The sequence below is a fragment of the Antechinus flavipes genome, chromosome 2 (genome assembly GCF_016432865.1).
Source record: "Antechinus flavipes isolate AdamAnt ecotype Samford, QLD, Australia chromosome 2, AdamAnt_v2, whole genome shotgun sequence".
In the NCBI taxonomy this organism is placed as follows: domain Eukaryota; kingdom Metazoa; phylum Chordata; class Mammalia; order Dasyuromorphia; family Dasyuridae; genus Antechinus; species Antechinus flavipes.
Window position 1 is genome coordinate 654403574 of NC_067399.1, and position 20794 is coordinate 654424367.

Below are 20794 nucleotides of genomic sequence, written 5' to 3' on the forward strand. Positions count from 1 at the left end.
TACCTATATTGGATTACTTGCCATGGGGGGGGGAGGGAGAGGGAGGGAGAAAAAAAATTGGAACACAAGTTTTTGCAAGGGTGAATGTTGAAAACTATGCATTTATTTTGAAAATCAAAAGCTTAAAAAAAGAGTGCTTTATGTATGTTATTTCATTCAATCTTCACAACATTCTTGAGAATGTTATCCCCATTTTACAGCTGAGGAAACTGAGGCTGTGTGATTAAATGACTCGCCCAGTGTCCTATAGATTTGAACTCAGGTCTTCTTGATTCCACACTATCCTTTCAGAGACGGGTAGAAAGAGAGCTAGCGAATCTCCATCCTAAAACCAGTCCTCCAGGTCCCCTGCTGATCTCGGCCTCCTCCAGGCCTCCTGCCTGTCTCTCCCCGCCTCTGATCCCTTCCCACTGGTGTTGTAACCGAGAAGGGGGGACAACTCCGAAGACCCCCAGCAGAGAGGGAACTCTTGGTGTCCAGGTGCGGGGAAAGATGAGCCGGGGAGCAGAGGAGGCCCCCCAGGGATTGAGGAGGAAGAGTGGATTCCAGAGGAGAAGGTAACCTAGCAACCGCCACCTGGAAAGTAACAATGCAAATAGCTCTGGCCACACAGAACTCTGGGAACTTCCGTTTTCCCTGAGCCCCAACTATACCCGGGATTCTTGCCCACATGGTCGAGCTGACAGCCCAAGCCGTGAGTCGGGGATCTGCTCTAAGAACCGAGGCCCTAAGCAGGCTTGGGGGCCGCCCCCTCCCTCTGGCCCCCGGGGGAGCCGCGGCAGAGCTGTGCAGCGGGGCTGGCGAGGGGAGGGAGAGGGCAGGACGGAGCCATGAACTAGAGCCAGGACGCGAGATTGGTTTGGGGGCGGAATCTCAGCTGCCCTGCTGTGCGGCCTTGGGATGGTCTCTCTGCCCACCATCTATGAAGTGAAGGAGGTAGGACAGCCTCGAAAGCCTTTCCGGCTCCAGATCCCGGACTCCCTTTTGGTTCAAGTTTGGTGGTTAGGAAGAGGTGGGTGAGGCTGGGAGTCTGAAACTGAAGAAGTGCAGGGAGAGAAAGAACCGCGGACCTCCTTGCCTCCGGACCTCAGAGCTCATGGCCTCCTCAGGGGGCTGGGTGGGGAAGGAGGGGCCCCCCTCCCCTGTCCTGATGTCCCAGCACAGCCACGGGGTCCCTAGCCAGGGAGGGGGCGCTGAATGGACAAGAGCCCTCCCAAGTGTGGAAACCGGCTGCGGAGAGAATGGGGAGGGGATGAGCCAATTTGGAGGGAGGGGTTCTGGGAGCTGCCCTTGGAGGGAGGGGTTCTGGGCTGGCCCGATGGCGGGGCAAGGGTCCGCCTGGCTTTGTGGAGGAGGTCCTGTCCCTTCCCGAGGCTTTCCCTGGGAAGTCCCTGGCTCTGCCTGGGGAAGGTGGGCAGCCCATCTCCAGGGGCTGCTGAAGCCCCCCCCCCAGCCCGGGCTCAGGGAGACCGCAAGAAGTCGATAAAGCTTCAGGTTGCTGCCCAGAGGCCTCCCCAGCCCCAGCTCTGCCCCTGCCTGTCTCTGTCTCATTCAGACAGCGCTACCAAAAGCCACTTGCTCTTGTTTTAGAATCCTGAAATGGCTACAGAAGTCAAGAAGGACATAGAGGACCCTTCTCCGCCAGAGTAAGTTCATACCCACCACAAGTGAGCAGGGCAGGCAGTGGGAGCCAAGGAGGGATGGGAGGGAAGCCAGGGCTCCTTCCCTAGTCTTCAATGGGGCACAACTATCCACCGACAAGGCTGCGAACGCTTCGGTCAGTTCAGCTGGAGGTACAAGTGTCTGCTGGGTCCTGGCACTGACCGCGGGAGGGGACACAAAGTTCAGATACTAGACCGCGCGCTTGATGAGGGCAGCCATTGGGCTTTACGTAAGCTTTGATCCTCCGCTGGAGCTGGTGCATCGGGTACTTCTTCATGCTCCTTTCTTGAATATTGGTGAGTTTTTAAAGCTGTCCTAGGTGCTCTCCTCCCAGTGATCACCCCCGTCGCTCCAAAAAGCCCCCCTCTCATCACAAATAAATTAAGCAAAGCAAAGACCCACTGGGCCGTGTCTGACAATGCATGCCCCTTTCCTCACCCACAGTCCACCACCCTTTGCCAAGAGGTTAGCAACTAACTTTGCTGCTGAGAAGACTAAGTGCAGAGGAAAGACGGCTATGTTCAGGTCAGACAGGCTGGGTTCAAATCCTGCTCCTACTGCCTGCGTAGCACTTTTGGACCTCAGTTTCCTCATTTGTAAAATGGGACCTCCAGCATTGCTTCCAGCTGGAGATGAATGATTCTACAATCCAAAGGCCCGCCTGGGGTTGGACTCAAAGGTCCCTTCCGGCCCCCGACCCACGGCGCCTGCTCCCAAGGAACTCTCTTCTTCCCGGGTGGTTTTCTTAGACCTGTTGTGTCTGTATAACTCTGATGCCCCATAATCCGAAGGAAGGGATTAGATGAGCAGAAAGCACTTCCTGGGGAATCTCCGCTACCCGGCACCTTCTAGGCTTGAGAGTGTCCGAAATCGCTGAAAAGCTCAGCTGGAGGCTCAGAGGCAGCCCTGGAACTCGGGTCTTGCCGTCCCTGGGCCAGCCTTCTCGCCACCGCAGCCACGCTGCCCCCGCATAAGCCACTGGGATAGGGGGCTCCTTGCAGACAGAAAGGAACAATCCGCAAAACCTTCAGGAGAAGGACGCGGCGGAGGGCGGCTTTCAAAGGCGGGCAGGAATTGTGCCAGCAAAGGGGACGAGGCCGGTGGCCTGGGGAAGACCGTGAGCAGCCACCAGGCAGGAGGTTTGGGGCATCTTAGGATCCGAGGTGGGCTGGGCCCAGAAGCTACCCCTGAGGCCTAAAGGGCCTTGGAGGCCTGCTCGGGCCAGAGCCCAGCGGGGGGCTCCCACCTGGGTCTCGGGCCAAGTCGGCTTCCGGGCTCCGACTCCCAGCTCCCCAGGCTGCCGGCTCCGGCGCCTGGGCCCTGTGGTGCCCGGGCTGGGGCTGGAAAGGCCCTGGGGGCCTCTGGGCCCAGCCCTCCATTTTACAAATGAGGAAACCGAGACCCAGGGAAGTGCAGGCTTGACTGAGCTTGCAGAGGGAACAAGTAACAGAGGAGGGATCCCAAATCTAGGGCGCAAACTTTTCCCACCATCAGTCAGCGAGATGTACGGCCCTGCCCAGATCATCTAGACCAGGGAGACACACACACAGACACACACACACTCACACACACACAGAGACACTCACACACACAGACACACACAGACACACACACACATGCGCGTACACACACACTCACACACACAGACACTCACACACACACACAGACACACACAGAGACACACACACTCACACACACAGACTCACACACACACAGAGACACACACACAGACACAGACACACACACAGACACACACACGTGCGCACACACATACTCACACGCACACACACACACACACACAGACACACACACGTGCGCGCACACACACACACATACACACACACGCACACACAGACACACACAGACACACACACTCACACACAGACACACACAGACACACACACACACATGCGCGCACTCACACACACAGACACACACATACACACACACACACACAGACACACACACACTCACACACAGACACACACACACTCACACACAGACACACACACACACACACACACACACACACACACACACACACACCCTGCTCCTTCCCCATCAGGGCACACCGTTTGCCCCATAGCTACCCATCACTCCCCACCCCCGGCCAACTGAGTTTGCCCCAAGCGCCAGAATCCCTGACCATGGTTCCCTGGGTGACCTTGGGCCGTTCACTGGCCTCCCCTTCATGTGTAAAGGACCCCGGGGTGCTCCTGCCAGCTTCGGAGCTGTGCTCCTGTTACTGCCCCCCCAACGTTTCCCCATCTGTATGATGAAGGCAGTAATTAATATGCCCCGAGCCCCCCCTCCCCAGGCTCAGCGTCACTGCAGGGAAGCGACTCTGAGCCTCTGGGAAGAGGAGCAGAACCGCCGCTGGCTGGGTGCGGATGCTGGCGCCTGCCCAGCTTTGTGTCTGGGAGATGGCACTGCCCACGCTTCCAGGCTTCTGCTTGCTGCCCCGCCCCCTCCCAAGTCTCCAGAGTGGGAAGTCCCCCTTCTCTGGTCCTTAAGACCCCAGCCCCTCCCATCTCGGCTTTAAATCGCCCCCGCCTCCCTGTCCCTGGCCATTTGGACGAGCAGGTGAGTGTTAACATCCTTCGCCTTCTGGAGTTTGGAGACGGTCTCTGGGTTTGGACAATAACCTGGAATCTCGAGGCAGGAGACCTGAGTTCGAATCCTAGCTTTGCCGCCTCCTAGCTGTGGGACTCCGGACACGTCCCTTCCTCACCCCAGGCCTCAGTTTCCCCCTGTGGAGAATAATGGGGTCGGGACTAGAAAAGCTCTCAGGTCCCCTCCAGAGCTAACACTATGTCACTGTTTGATGGCATGTGGGAGAAGCAGAGGGAGTGAACCAGGGACCGCCTAGCTCCAGAGGCGGAGAACCTTGGGCTATATTTCACCTCTGGGGCTTGCTACCTTGGGCAAGGATCCTCACCTACCTTTCCCAGCCTCATCTGTAAAATGGGCAGATCAGACTAGATGGTCTCCAAAGCCCCTCCTGCTCTGGCAGGCCGGGATCCTGAGTCCCCGTCATGGAGATGCAGGCAAGATGGGGGGATTTTCCCTGGCAGCCTGGGAGCCCGAGTCCCCATTTTAGGGGGAAAGAGGGAATGAATCCGCTTTCTCTGGCAGCCTGGGAACCCGAGTCCCCATTTTGGGGGTGCAGGCGGGGTGAGTGAACCGCCTCCCTCTGCCTCTCGTCCCGTCTCAGGGCCAAGACCAGCACGTCGAAAAAGGACTTGGTTAAAAAGTCTAGGAGCCAGAGCTCATGCAGATCGAAGGAAAGCACACTGACTCCCAAGAAGGCTGAGATCAGCCTCCAGCAAGTCCCCAAGATTAGCCGGTGCTGGTCCCAGGGTCCCTCCCGCTTTGGCCACCTCAGCCACAACTCCTTCTTCTCCAGACACAATCCTCATTCCAGTCGAGTGTCTCACATCCAGGGTAAGTGGGGGAGCTGGTCTGGGGAGGGAGGAGAAGCAGGACAAAAGACAGCGAATGTCAGCGTCTGGGATGGAGGCCGAGAAGGAGTTCAATTCTCCTCAAACTGGAAATAGCCGTGAAAACATTCACCTAGCTCTTTAAATTTGACAAAGTACTTTACAAGTGTGTTATCCTCTCAACGACCCAGGGAGATAGATGTCATTATCATCCCCATTTTACAGATAAGGAAACTGAGGCAGAGGCTGCGGTTTGACTAGAATCACACAGTCAGTGTCTGAGGCAGGATTTGAACTCGATCTTCCTGACTTCAGGTCCAAGCATTCTACGCACTGCGCTACCTACTTGCCTAGAAGCAGAGCCAGTAGGAGGGCCCCAGAAATTCAGGCAACCAGGCAGAATCAGGCCCTAACTGCTGCCTCCCCTTCCCTCCTCCCCCCAAATCTCTATCAAGGAGAAACCCAAAAGTTGGACCGCTCTTCACATCCCAAGCATGCTCCTCCATCCATTAGATTCACCTCCATTTTTAAAATTCAATATGGGAAATGTAAGGCTTAGAAAGCTGAAAGAAAGGACGGGGAATTGGGAACAGGAGACAAAAATCCTGACTCCTAGGTCAGACAGGACTCCATTGACTTAGACCCACAATCCTGCCTGAATGAGAATAAGGTTTTTATTTTCCAACTGCTCTGTGCCTCAATTTCCCCACTTGTAAAATGGAGCTACCAATCCTTTTACTGCTCACCTCTAAGAACCGTGAGAATCCCATGAGCTAGTGGCTGTCAAATACTAGATAAACCTCAAATCTCTATGTAAATGCCAGCTTTTATTTATTAATAACGTTCAAGGAGGTTTTTTCCGGGCTAGAAGGGACCTCGGATGCTCCTCCGCCTTTCTGCATCCAAATGTGAAAATGATGCTCTTCAGAAAGTATCTTAAAAATGGCCTTTTAAATCTGGAAGACTGGACGTGGGATTTCATTGGCCTTTGGCGTTCAGGGTGTATTCTCAGAGGAAGAGACTCCCTGTACTGGAGCTCCCCCAGTCTCCGTCCCATCATCCCTAGAGGTCACAGCTCCAGAGCTACAAGAGAATAGAGCCAATCTCCCCCCATCCCTCCCCTCAATGATCGTCCCTGACATTCGCACAGACTGCCACCAGGTGGAGACAGAGAGTCAGGTCCATTGCTCTGAAGAGGAAATTCTAAACCTTAGGCTGTCGCTGGGGATACTTAAAAAGAACTCTGGGAGAAAGACAATTGACTGAAATCTTGGGGTTAACTCCATAGCAACCTCAGGCTCCGTTCAGGAAGGAGGGAGGACTGAGGGAGGGATTGATGGATTATTTCTTGGACTGTTTCTGCTTTTGTCCACGGTTTCTCGTGGGCTCTGTAAGACCCAAATTAGTTAATCCTTGAGAGCCAGGGACCCCCTTTTCAAGAAAAGCCCCGAAACGCAAGCTATGGGATGAGCACAATAAGAGATTTTCCTGGAGCGATGGCGGGGCTGGGCCATGAATCCGAGAAAGGGGCTCACCTCTTCTGGCGTCTGGCCCAGAACTGGTCTGTTTGACGCCAGGGTCCTCGAAGGGAGAAGCCTGATTCCTCATCACCCTTCTATGTAGCCATACATCTGTCCTCCCCCACAGGCTGTGTTCTATGCCCGTGAATCTAACTTTAAAAATGGCAGCCCTTTAAATACTTAATGACAGCTGTCCTATCTCCCGCCCCAGGTCTCCCCCTTGTTGATTGATTGGACAAAGGAGAGATCCAGACAGCCTCTGATGCTTACTGATACTCATTTCCCTTCCTGTTTGAATGTAATCCCTAACTAAGGATTTTCTCCCTTTTCCATTTGTATATCCAGACCTTCCCTTGGCTTAGTAAGTGCATTTTTCATTCATTTACTAGCGCTACGTGACCTTGGGCAGTCCACTTGGCCAACCTCTCAGGGATGAAATCTTGGCTCCTGTAAAATGACTGAGGTTGGACTGGGTTGCTAGGATACTTGGTAGCCATGACACTTTCATCTTCATGACAACCCGTGACATTTTCATTTTCATCTATGGATCTCCATATCTATGTCACTTAGTAGGCGCTTAACAAATCTTACTTAGCTGAATAAATAAACATCCAATAAGGGAATGAATAAACCAAACCTCGTTTGGCAAGCCTGAGAAGGAATGGGAGGTAGTTGCATGGAGAGCCGACCTGGAGCCAGGAAGAACTCCATTCAAGTCCTGTCTCTCACGCAGACTGGTTGTGACTGGCTGTGTGATTCTGGTCAAGTCACCTAGTTTTTCAGTGCTTTAGGCAATTCTCTAGGACCATAAACTTCAGAGAAGGTACCAACACCCATTGGTAAAGTTAATATCTTTACTAGGTGTTCTTTATACCATTGAAATCACAGGTTTGTGAATGAATGAATGACTACTTCTCTCCAGTTGAGGTTCATCTCCCTTCTCGTTGACAGATATTTCTGGGAATCCCATTTGTGCTGTAAGAGACATCAGGACTCACACCCCACTGCCTCCACCCGGACCCATCCCCAGTTTGTCCTTCGGCATGGTAGGAGTACCCCAAGTACAGATACCCATCGGAGATCCGCAGTCCCTTGTGGAACCCCGCTTAAACCTGTGTAGGTACAATGACACCCCTTCAAAGACATCCCCATCCAAGAAGTCGTCTTCTTGCCCAGATTTAGGATTTGCAATGGGTCTTCCTTTTCCCATTTCACCTCACGGAGGAGGGAAAGGACAGATGGAAGAGGTCAGATTACAAGATAAGACCTGAGAAGTTGTATAATTGGGGTTAGAGGGGAGATCCAGGATTTCTCCATTTCCCATATGCCATCCTTCCCCCCAAAAAAAATCTGTTCCTAAGAATCTACAAACCCAAGATTCTCAAAACAGTTCCCTTCATCCCTCTTTCTCAGTCTCTCAGAATTACCTCTCTTTAAGACATAAAGATCTGGTCTTTTTCTGCCTTTCTCCTTAAAAGAAGGGGAGAGAAAGTTGGTTGGGATAAAAAAAAGAAAGAGATAGGATATACCTAACTTCTTGTCTCCTATCCTTACTTTTAAAGCATGGATGGGACGGGAAGGAAAGGAAGGAAGTGTTGACCTCCAGTGAAAAGTTTTTTCCTAGCAGAGCCATAACTGGATATTCTGATGCCAGGGGAAATTTCACTGAAGTTGGGGGTGGGGACAGGGGCCAGCATATAGGTCTAAGGTATAACTAATCCCAGTATGGTGAAAGAAAAGCTGAAGGGTCTGAGGAACTGGGAATAATGGGTGCACAGAGGTGAAGGAGTTGGGGTGAAAAACACGGTGAGGCAGGTTCTGAACATGGGGGAGAGGGAAGAAGAGTGACTAAGAGGTACATGAAGCATGGGATCATATCTCTAGAACTAGAACGGACCTGGACCTGTAGTCCAACCCCTTTATTGAAGAGATTAGACTAGTGAGACCCAGAGAGATTAAAGTATGAGACAACAGCACGGATATCAACGTCCCAATGGTTCTGAACCCTGTAAGTCATCATTGAAGCCCCATTCCCTATCCCCCACCACCGGATTGCTTATTCCCATTTCACCTTAACTTTCCTATCCCAAAATTCCAACCAAACCCTCCTTCCTTTTACACTGTGCCCTCTAGAATGCCCATCCATAGGCAACAAACTCCTTTATCTTAAATCTTTTTCTTTCCCTCTTCTTTCCTCTTCGAGCAATCACACAGCTTCCCTGGCCACCCTTCCCAGTGTTGGGTACATTTTCACTCATCCCCTTTCGGTCATTGGTAGAAGCAGGGGGTTGGAGAACCACTCTTTACTTCAGCCCACCCATATCCAATCTTTTGCCAAAGGCCTGTCAATTTTTGTAAAGTTTATTGAATGTTTCTTCTTCTTTCCTGATTCTACCCCCACCTCGTGAATGTTTCTTCTTCTTTCCTGATTCTACCCCACCTCGAGTGTAAGTCTTCACCACTTCCAGCCTTTTGGTAGGTCCAGCTGATACAAGTCTCCCCCTACTCCAAAACACCCTCCATGCAGCCAGTCTGAGACAAAGATCCAACCATGTCATTCTCCTACTCAATAAACTCCAGTGGCTCCCTATTATTTCCAGAAGCAAATTGAAAATTCTCTTTTGTGTTCAAGGTCCTTCATAATCTATCCTTTACCTTTCAAGTCTCCTTATTTCTTATTCTTATACCTTATTCTCCAACATGTACTTTTTAATATATATTTTTTATTATAGCTTTTTATATGCAGACAATATACATGGGTCATTTCTCAACATTGACCCTTGCAAACACTTCTGTTCCAACTTTTCCCCTCCTTCCCCCACCCCCTCCCTTATATGGCAGGTAGACCCATATGTGTTAAATATAATATGCCTTTTTTGACCCAATGACACTGATCTCTTTGCTGTTTCTCAAGCTAGACACTACATCTCTTGGCTCTGGGCATTTTTTCTGGCTGTCTCTCATGCCAGGGAATGGTCTCCCTCATCTCTACCTACTGGTTTCCCTGGCTTCCTTTAAGTTCCCACTAAAATCTTGATTGGTTGTTGTCCTTTGTTCTCAAAGAGAACCAAAATGACATCACTATATTAGAGTCAAGTTACAGTCTATCCAGCTATGACTGATCAGATCAATATGAGCTTTTAATGTTCTGCCACAGGTTGGACACAAATGCTCCCTGTGAACATTTGGCGTGGCTTCTCTAACTTTTCATAACTCACGCTTCTTCTGAGCTGAGTTCTGCTTTGCTCGTAGAGCATAGCACCTTCTGGGCGGTCCTGTGCCAGTGTCTCCTATGTCATACAATCGATTCTACAGTTCTTAATAGAGATCTTGAGAGTGTCCTTGTATGACTTTTTCTGACCACCTTGTGAACACTTGTCATGTGTGAGTTCTCCATGAAATTATTTCCCAGCCTGAGAAGCTTGAGGATGATGGAAGGGAAGAATGACAGGAAGGAGAAATCCTGACAGGTTTTCGGTTAGGAAATTCTCCTCCTAGCACTCCCACTCTTTGTCCCCTACCCTTGCCTCTTCACTCAGGCTCATTGTCAAATGCCTGGAGAGAGGAGCTAAAGGATCTGGCCTCCAAGGTGGCTACCTTCACCAAGGAAGCAGAGATAAAGAAGAAGAAGGTGAGTGAGAAATGAGACAGAGCGAAGGGATGGATAACAGATGGGTAGAGGGAGGGAGAGTGGGAAAAGATAGGGGAAGGAGGTGAGAAAAGAACGGGGGACAGGGAGGGAAGGGAGAAGAGATTTGGGGAGAGGAGGGAGAATTGAGCTGGGGAGGGAGGAAATTACAGCTGGGAAGGGGAAGGAGGAGAGGAAAAGGGAAGATAGCGAAAGGTGAGAAAAGAGTTGGGGGGAAAGAAGGGCAGGAAGACCAGAGCTGGGTAGAGGGGAGTAGCTGAAGACATGGTTTGGGAGAAGGGAGGTGGGACAAGGCTAGAGAGAAGGGGTGTAAGAAGCAGTTTAGGGTCAGAGGAAAAGAGGACATTGGCCCCTGGATATCCCAGCTTCCCCACAGCCACTCCAGATGCCATCTTAAAATTAAGACCATCAGTAGAGTGATTTTAGAATTGGCCTCTTCTTAACTGAACTAAACTAGCCATCAAAAGTTGTGAATCCAGATCCTCGCTCCTCTGTTCATTAGCTGTATAACTCTCCAACCCCCGACCCTTTATGAGGGTCTTTAGCTTTTATGAGCATCAGTTTCTCCATTTGTGTGGAGGAAATAATTATAAAAATTACACAGGTACCCAAGGGATCACCCAATTCTCTAATTCTATAGAAAAATAAGTTTCCAGAGAGGAAAGTGTACTTGTTTAGAGTCAAGAATCTAAATAGGATGAGAAATGGACCTTGAATTGAGGTCTTCAAAGGCCCTAAGACCACTTCTCTCCTGTTAAGCAAACATGCTACTAATGACCTTTTTGTAAGAGGGAACCATTGCTGCCTTCTCTCTGGACTGGCCAGAGCTGCTGCCCAGGGGAGATCACTGGAAGCAGGGTTCTCAAGGTCAGAGCAAGGCCACCCTATCCCTATACCTTTTATAACCTGAGCCTTCCCTGGAGCCCAAGTTCATTCAGCTTCTTTTTGTCAAAGAACCAGTGATTTAGAGCCTTGCTCAAGTTCACATGAGTATTTAAAATTGGGATCCAATTCCAAATCCCCCCTCTTCCCATGAGACCCCCCAAGTCTCCACTCTCAAGAAACTTAAAAGTTTCACTTTGGAGAGAAAAGATAGAAACAGTGGGGGATGACACTGTAAGTCTTGCCCACAGTAGGCACTTCATAGATATTTGTTCAAAGCTGTGTGGCTGAGGTTGCAAAGGGAGCCGAAGAGGGGGAGGTCGGGAGGGTCTTCCGATGGGCCCTGTAGAGGTGGGTAGGATTGGAACCAGTTGAGATGAAGCAGAGAGACACTTCAGGCTGGAGAGGTTTGATGCTCGATGCCCCCCAAATGCTTACATGGCTGTTGGGTAAAGAATGAGGAGAATCCCCTCACCTATCTCTGCTTTTCTGCCCTGACTCTTGGAGCCTCCTCCAGAAGAGTCCCAGCTTTGGCACCAGCTGGGTGATTTGGGCCAAGTTCTTTCCCTCCTCTGGCCCCAAATCCTCCTTTTCTTGGCCTGGTTGGGAGCTGAGGTTCCTTCCAGAACTGACCATCAGCCATTCTGTCAGGAGGAAGAGACAGAGAGGTTGGCCCAGTACTCTCCAGAGACGGGGAGGCTAATCCCAGGCTACCTCCGGAGCATGACGAGCCGGGGCCCCCGGACCGCCCACAGGGGCTACTATTCGAGCAAAGAGGATGTGATACCTGTTCTGCAGGATCAAGAACTGCTGGTGAGTCAGAGATGGGGAGAAAGTGGCCAGGAAGGCCCGCGCCAGCCCTTTCCAACAAGCCCGATCCTTATCCACTAGACGGAAGGTCGTTAAGCGGAGCTGTGCATTTGTCCCAAGGAGGGCTAGCCTTCATTAAAAGGGACGCTCCTGTGTCCCAACCTTGTTCTCAGCCTTGTGTTAATCCAGCTCTGATGAGGGCCTGGGCAATAACAGCTTCCTGAGGGTCCCAAAAAGAGGGAAGGGGAAGAAATAGACTTGAAACCAAAAGAATGAAATATGAATGGTGAATAATAATAGGGAGTTACATTTGAGAAACTGAGGTCTCTTGTTGGTTTAATAGCACATAATAAATGGTGTTGGTCTTGGACTAATGAAGCCCTGAGTTCAATTTTTGGACAAATCAGTCATCTCTTTCAGCCTCAGTTTTATCACCTATAAAATGGGGGCAATAATAGCACCAACTTCTCCCAAGGATCAAATGAGAAAATATTTTCAAAGTTCTTTGTAAACATTAAAGCGCAATATAGTCGGCTATTATTATTCTTGTTATCTTCATGCAAGGGATGTCCTGACCAGCCAAAATCCTTAATCCTTAATCCCTTGAATTCCCAAACATTCCACATCCTGATCATTGTCTGCTCTGGGTGATTCACCCTGAAGTCACCAGTCTCTGGGGTCCCCTGGATCCTCACTCACTTGAGAGCATGAAGCGTAGAAGGCCCGACTGAATGTGAATACTTCCCTAGAAGGCATTAGACATTTATTTCCCAACACAAATTAGTCTTTTAGCTCACTCTCAGAGCAGGGCCCTAAGGAGAGAGGGAAGCAAATGAGTAAGTTTTGATGGAGAGAAGTTCAGAGCTGGGGAAGGGGTGAGTTCCCAAAATCGCCTTTGTTCTAGCTCGTGATTTTACTGAGAAAAATAGAACCATTGCTATGTCTGAACAGAACTTAACTCTGAGATATAGACTTTGGACTTGCCCCCTCAACAATCAACCTTGTACCAAGGATTCTGAATTGGAGATTTGTTCTACCTGAGGCCCCAAGTCTGGGGCTATCGTCTGGTGGCTAGGAGAGGTTGAACTCCTCTTTCTACCTTAAAATGAAAGTGAGACTTTGAGGTGGGGTGCAGCCTACATAAAGAACAGCCCTAGAGGACTGTCTAGGACAGGGGTCCTCAAACTACAGCCCGCAGGCCAGATGCGGCAGCTGAAGATGTTTATCCCTCTCCCCCAGGGCTATGAAGTTTCTTTATTTAAAGGCCCACAAAACAAAGTTTTTGTTTTTACTATAGTCCAGCCCTCCGACAGTCTGAGGGACAGTGAACTGGCCCTCTATTTAAAAAGTTTGAGGACCCTTGGTCTAGGAGGTCAGTCCCATGCCACGAAAGGGGATAGAAATGGAGTCACCCTTTGTGGAAAACTATCTTTGCATGTATTCTGAAAATAAAAAGCTATTATAAAAAAAGAAATGGAGATGCCCTGAGAATGTAGGGAGCTAAAACAGTAACTTAAGCATGTGAACCCTAAACAGTTCTCCCTTCTCCGGGATGAGAAGGCTGAGCAAGAGTTTCCCTTACTCACTCACACAGCACTATCTGACTACCATTTGCTCATTAAGATCCACATATATTCAGGTATAGTCGTCCAGTTCTAAAAACTGTAATATCAGTCAGGGCTGCCTAAAAGGGAACAGAAAGGCCATGAATGCCTCTAATACTCAGGGTAAATAGGCACCAAAATGTTCCTGGAGATGGGATGGCAGGCAGGGGAGGGGCGGCTCATGGAGAATACCCAACTATAGCTCTGAGCTCTGAACCCCATGATCAAGTACGCTCATGGGTTCAATCATACTGACCTACCCACCGGACTCTTCTGCCAACAGATCCTGGAACTGCTGTGTCAGATCCTACAGACAGACTCTCTGACCGCCATCCAGTGCTGGCTTGTCTCAGCTAGCCCCCGGGGTGAGAGCCTATAGGGTGAGGGGGGACACATGGGGTCAACAGGTCTCAAAAGTCCTTTCCAGCCCATAAGATTTAAGACTCCTAGAAGCCTCCACTCTAAGGGGCTGAAACCCTGAGGTTCTATGTGTGTGGAGGTCTTGGGCAGAGCCCAGATTTTTGGCCAAGTATGGGTCCCTTTCTTTTCCTCATGGTCCTCCCATCAGACCCTCATGGAGCAAGGGGATGGTACTTGTAGAGCCCTGGACTGTCATGGGAGAAGAGACTTCAAAGAGCCTTGGGAAAATACAGGGCATTCACTCCTGAAAGACATTCAAGTCTTTCAGTGCAAGGTCATGTACACACATATTGGTTTGATTCAATCCCATTAGACAAGCATTTATTAAATACCTACTATGTGCATTGTAATATAGAGAACCTTCCTTGAAGTCAGGAAGAGTTGGATCCAAATCCTGATTGATGGATTGTGTAACCCTAGACAAGCCTCCTTCAGCTTCTCAGAGCCCCCCACCCCCACTCCCAGGGAACACTGAGATACAGTGGGTACTGGGTCAGTTTGCATTGGTAGGGAGAGTTTCCTACATTAAAGCAAAGGTCCAGTGTCAAAAAAAAATCCCAGATCCCAGGCAAAAAAAGACAAATCTGGTCATTCTCAAAGCACTGGAGACATATGAGGCAGCACTTAAAGTGAGCCTTGAAGGATACATGTACATGCTGAGGGATGGAGACATCCAAAGTGTAGTCAGCTATGGAGATGGAGGGATCATGGGTGGTGAACGCTAGACAGAGTGGGCATGAAAAGTTATAAACTAGTGCTCTGGCTGCCTACAGCCTTGGAGGGGCAGGGCGGGGAGAGAGAGGAGGATAGGGGAAGAAGGGATCTGCTACAAAGCCAACACAAGGAAGAAAAAGAAGCTTTCTCTCTCAGTCCAGCCCCAAATGCTCCCATGTCAGAGATGGGCTGCTGAGAAAGGTGAACTCTCCTGCTAGGTCTTGAGCATTTGTCCAGATGGGTTCAAAGGGTCAGGGAGGCAGGATAGGGGAACCTGGTGACAGTTGGGCACACAAATACACATACCTTTCCCACTGCCGCCTCTCTCTTTGCAGAAAAGGACCTAGTCCTGGGCCTCCTGCAGACCGCTGTGGCCAATCTGATCCCTGAGCCCCTGATATCCTTGCCCGAGGAGAGGATCATCACAACTTGGTCCAACAAACCCAACAGCCCAGCCTCCATCAGCCAATGCCTGATACCACTTAAGAATATGAAGCAAAGGTGAGCCAAACCTGGGGTCTAGCTGGACAGAGGCCCCATGGTGCCATCAGCTCATCAAAAATCCTCATCAGGGAGACCTTAGAATTCATCCAGTCCAATGACTTTCATCTAACCAAAGCCCATAGATGGGAAAACCCTTCCAAGGTGGCCCAGCTTATCAGGGCAGACGCCTCACCTGCAATCTCCCAGGCTTCTTTTACCCATTTCGCACCCTGGAGGACATTCCCTTCCCTTAGGTTACCACCCCCCCCGCAAAGTGGGCAAAGCAGATGCTTAAAGAATCCAAGTCTAGACCCTCATTTCACAGAGAAGGCAACTGAGATCCAGAAGGGCTTTGTCCGAGATCAATGAGAATAAAAGGAAGAGGCAGAATTCTAAAGCAAGTCCTTCCTGGGATCCAGGTTGAAAGGGACCTCAAAGTCTGTCCAGTCAAATGATTGATTCCTGAGAAGGAATGCCCTTTGGAATATCCTCTGTTTGGTCTTCAAACAGAGCAAGGCATCTGAACTGAGCAGCATTTATCTCAATGTTTCACTTGCCCACATAATTATAACTGGTTGCTGAGGAAGACCCGACTTCAAATCTTGTCTCTGACATTCACTAGATGTATGTTTATGCTCAATTCCCTGAACATCTCTGAGCCTCCCCATCTATCAGACAGGCTTAATAATAATGTCCACCCCAGCAAGTTGTTGTGAGCTCACAGGAAGGGATGTGTATAAAGTCCTTCACAAATCTTAACAGTGGTATATAAATTTCCTGTAAGTTTGGAGAACAAGTTAACATTCCCATTCTCCAAAAAATAGAGACTTTCATCTTCCCTGAGTCATATTTTTAACATCTTCCATCCCAGAGTCATCATTAGAATTCTGGTATCTATAACAGAGTTGGGTGTAGCCAACTCCTAGAACGAAGGACACAGAAGAAAGTCTCCCTCCCATCTCTGTGACCATATCCCTGGTCCAACACACTCACAATGGAATGGAAGTTATGGTCACACAGGGAGGGTAGGGTGACACCTTAGGGTGCTTAGTCTCCCATACATGCACCTGTGTACACACACACACACACACACACACACAAACCAGGAAGTGATAAAATAGGAAAAGATAAGAAGACTGTCTCCATATCCTGGAAGACTAATAACCTGGAACAGAGCCCTAGTTATCCTCTCCAATTATGACTCTGTCCTATGCCTATAACTTTGAGAGCCAGTATTCTTCTCCCATTCCTCTCCAGATATCACTCACCCAGAGATCTAAAGGGTCCTATCAGTACTTTCACTTATTATTTTCATTGTAATATCATTGACATAACATTGTCAAATTGCTATCCCTGCCCAAGTCTTAGAATTTCTCCTGGATAAAAGAGCAAAGTTTCAAAAGTAGCTTGTTTGGTTTTAATGTAAGGAAAAACTTTCTAATGATGAAATTTGTCAAAAGTAAAATAGGCTGCCACAGGAAGAAGTGAATGATGACCTTCTTAAGGAAGGTCTTCAGGCAAAAACTGGAGGATCACTTGTCAGGAAGATCAGAGGGGATTCTTGGTCAGGTATAGAGACTAGTTGACCACTCAGGCCCCTGCTAATTCCTGGGAATCTGGGGACTAGCCTTTCTCCAGCTGAGGGACCTTAGAGCTGTCTGCCTCTGCTCCATTTTACCATCAGCCTCCAAATTTCTCGGAATCAATCTTGCCAAATGATGAGGACGATTATTATTAATTAAAATTATAATAATAGTAAATCTGGGCAGTCCTAAAAATAATCTACAGTGACCATGCTAGTTTTGCCCTCTTTTAGCTTCTGCAACTTCTCCTGAAAGGGAGAAGCTGGGCCACCAAAACACTGGGAATGGGAGTTTCCGTGGTCCAGCTTAAATGCCCCCAACACATACACACACACACACACACATATTCCTTCTCCAATACACACATACACATACAGACACACATTCCTTCTCCAATACACACATACACATACTCCTTTTTTATGTCCAACTGATTAAATGTCAATAACAAACTTCTCTATGTTTGGTTTTAGTCAAAACAGACCGAAAACAAAGGGAGAATCCCATGAAAAGCCAGGTAAAATATATTCCACTCAAAATTCTAAAGATTCAAGTTTCTGTGTTCTGTGGTTATGGAAACAGGGGTAACAAGACCTTGTCCACGCCAGGAATTTTCTCAATCTACTGCTTTACATTCCTAAGCCAAAGTTCAGACTCTCTACTCACTCTGTCCAGAGGGGTCAGTGTCTGCAAGAAGGGGTCAGTTTGGCCCCAAACCAGAGCTTCCCTCACCAGTTCCAGTATACCACCACGTCCTCCCCCTGGAGTCACAAAATAGTGACTAAACAGTGCCAAAATCAAATGCTAGCTTATTCCCTAGGGGATGCTGGGAAAGTCACTGAGCCTCTCCTGGCCTCAGTCCCATAGCCATTTGGGCTCAAATCCTGTGAAATTGCCTTGAGCCCTTAGTGTGCCTCATTGGGGCATCACTTTAAACTTCTCAAAAAAATATAGAGACATTTTTCAAAATATATGTATATATACACTTTTCAATATATATATATATATTAATTTTCTTTAATTCCCATAATAATCCTATGAGATATAGGTACCAAAGTTGACATGTTGGGATTTTTTGTTTGTTTTGGGGGGTGATTTTTTTAAAAGATGAGGAAACTTAAGATTTAGGGAGGGAAAGGTCACCTAGTATCCAAGGCAGCTAATAGAGAGAGGATAGTGCCAGATTTGCAACCAGGGTTAATACTGCTTCAGACATTAACTAGGTGTGTGCCCCTGGGCAAGTGACATCATTGCCCTGTGTCTCAGTTTCTTCATCTGTAAAATGGGGATAATAATAGCATCTACCTCCCACGGTGGTTGTGAGGATCCAATGCGGTGTCATTTGTACAGTGCTTTGCCAGCTTTAAAGCTCTCTATAAAAGCTAGCCATTCGAGAGAAGAGACGGCTCCTCCATCCAGAAATTCATAATCTTGGTAGGGAGATAGGACGTAAAGCTTTAAAATGGCGAATCATGTGTTTTCAAAATGAACAGGTTCAGGGTTGTGGGTGTAAGCTGTGGAAACTCTTCTGCCTGTCCTGCCCTGCCCTGGCCAATCGCCCCTCTTCAGATTCAGAAGGACAGACAATCCACCCCAGATCTTGTAATTTTCACTATGACCATCTGAATACATGGTGGGGGGAGCAAAGGAGTGTCCTTCACCCCAACCCCACTTAGTTGAGGGTGGGAGCACCTCAGGAGGGACTTCATGGAGCCCAACCATGCCACAATAGGAATCCTCTCTACACCATCCCCAACAAGTGACTACCCACTTATTCTTGAAGATCTGTATTATCGGGAAGCTCTCTATCTTCTTGGGCAAGGGACAAGCCTTGAATGGTGCTTCAAATACTTAGCTAACTTTCTTAGGTTCTCTCACTTATACACAGCATGACTTTTTTTTTTTTGCTGAGGTAATTAGAGTTAAGTGACTTGCCCAGGATCACACAGCCAGGAAGGGTTAAGTGTCTGAGACCACATTTGAACTTAGGTCCTTCTGACTTCAGGGCTGGGGCTCTATCCACTGCGCCACTCAGCTGCCCCTGCAGCATGACTTTTAAGAATGAACAAGAAGAAAAAATTGTATGCACATAATAAGTGCTTAATAAATATTTTAAACTATGACCTATCTTTCCACCAAAGCTTAGTTACCAATGAGGTTTGTCTAGGTCCAATCTACAATGTGGCACCAAGAACTGGACTTAAGAGTCCAGAGGTGGGCTGGCTTGAGCTCCTGTCTCCCTGAGAAGATAAATGAATCAGCTCAAAGGCATAGCACAGTGCCCTAGCACATAGTAGGCAATTAATTAATTGCTGGCTAATTAATAATTACTGAATTAATTACTTGTAAATGAATGAATATTTGATGATTATTAATAAATTAATTATGCTGGTTGGTTGACAAAGGGAGGGACTGATGCTTTTGGCAAGAAGGGGGGTCATCTAGCTTGGAGTTCTCTGTGGCTCGTTGTGGGTCTCACTCCCCTTCTAAGCTTGGATGAATCAGGCCAAACTCCTGGCCTGACCATGGCTGCCAGAACAGGCTTTTGACCAGCATGGTAACCATGTAAGTGTGCCAAAGCATCATGGGAAAGAAGTTTCTCAATCAGGCAGAGGTCCAGCATGGAGAGCAACCATTCACAATAGAATGAGAACCCAGGTAGCCTCCCCCCATCCCAGGATGAAGGTCTAGAAGGGGCCTGATCCAACCCTTTATGTCATTTCCTTAACCGGGGAATGGAGAAAGGAAGCTACTTGGCCACAGTCCCATAGGGAGTAAGCTGCAGAGCCAAGATCAGCCCCTCTGACTCCAAGCAGGGCACTCTTGCCTTGGTCCCACCCAGAGCTGGTCTCCGTCTCCACAACAGCATTTGGGTTGGGGGCATTGGGCGGATTCCTCCTGCTGCTTTCTCCTTCCTTTCTTTCCCTTCCGCTCCCGGACTCCTTTCTCTCTTCCCCAGAGTGCATCGGCAATGCTGAGGTTCTACAGCTGGGCAACATTCCGGAGGAGAGAAAGAAGAAAATGTAATAATGAGTCCTTGAAGGTTTTGCCTCTGTCTGCACAGGACGCCTGATGCTGGGAGCTCGGGGGTCTCCTGACTGACGGTCATCTGCGTGACTGCTTGGTACAGTCTGTCAAATAAAATACGTTGTCTTTGGATTACGAAGATAACACTGCTGACCCACAATCCCTAGGCCATGCGCTCTGAGTGGTTTTTCCAGGAGAGAGGGTGATCTCCATTGAAGCAGCCCCTCTCCTTCCCAAGGAGGCTCAAGCAGACAGTCTTCCTTACTAGATCTCCTCTATTTCCTTGAGTCCCAAAGAAGTGATTTCCTCTTGCCACAGCCTAGAAAAGGCTTCTCTCCCAGCTTGGGCAGGTGGTCAGCTCCAGCCAATGAGGATGACTTTGTTGGGTTCAGCCTCCCACCCAGCCCCACCCCCAGCTGTCCATGTAGCCTACTTCAGTTTAAACAAGGATTTTTCAGACTTTTACTAAGAATATAAATTTAGAATTGGGAGAGACCATTTTTTGGCCATTGTGACCCCATTTGGGATTTTCTTAGCAAAGATCCTGCAGTGGTTTGCCATTTCCTTCTTCAGAGGAACAACCGTAGAGGTTATCAAGCCCAAACTACCTCATTTTACAGATGGGGAAACTGAGGCTCAGAGAGAATAAGTCGTGTCGGAAGTAGAATGTGCACTGAGACTTTTCCTATTCCAAGTCCTGCGCACTGTCCATTGCCTCTTCGCGGTCCCTTCTGCAGATAGACCCTGGAATAGACACTGCAGATGCACAGCCCTGCCCTCTAACAGTCTAGTGGAGAACAGATCTGGGGCTCAATAAATCTCACAAAAGGCAGCATAGAGGGGGACCATGGACACAGCTAGACAAAATATTCAGATGTCTCTTCAGATCTCACAGCTTTTTTCAGGCATTGTTGGAAAACTCTCCCTGAGAAGATGCTTCCTTGTCCCAAGCCCACAGACCAGCCCTACTTCTGCCTTACAGCTCTCTTGGTCCCCTTGG

The 20794-nt window shown here is 48.8% G+C and overlaps 1 protein-coding gene across 2 annotated transcripts; it reads left to right on the top strand.

Moving 5' to 3' along the window:
- The first annotated feature begins 596 nt into the window (after positions 1-596).
- TBATA (thymus, brain and testes associated) lies at positions 597-19938 on the top strand. Of its 2 annotated transcripts, none has more exons than XM_051982526.1 (10): positions 597-694; positions 1591-1646; positions 4877-5106; positions 7574-7738; positions 10162-10253; positions 11805-11966; positions 13851-13932; positions 15037-15202; positions 17241-17284; positions 19727-19938. In XM_051982526.1, the coding sequence occupies exons 1-10, from the start codon at positions 671-673 to the stop codon at positions 19792-19794; spliced, it is 1089 nt and encodes a 362-aa protein (XP_051838486.1). In that variant the 5' UTR covers positions 597-670; the 3' UTR covers positions 19795-19938. The 2 variants fall into 2 exon arrangements, with proteins under 2 accessions (XP_051838486.1, XP_051838485.1); XM_051982525.1 differs by lacking the exon at positions 597-694 and adding an exon at positions 713-936.
- Positions 19939-20794: the final 856 nt, after the last annotated feature.

What these genes read in the sequence shown, in the direction of transcription:
- TBATA (XM_051982525.1), top strand. Translation starts at nt 901, where the DNA reads ATGGTCTCTCTGCCCACCATCTATGAAGTGAAGGAG. An exon ending in GGAACCCCGCTTAAACCTGT is followed by an intron (nt 7,739 to 10,161) that starts GTAGGTACAATG and finishes CTCTTCACTCAG; the next exon opens with GCTCATTGTCAAATGCCTGG. An exon ending in TGCAGGATCAAGAACTGCTG is followed by an intron (nt 11,967 to 13,850) that starts GTGAGTCAGAGA and finishes TTCTGCCAACAG; the next exon opens with ATCCTGGAACTGCTGTGTCA.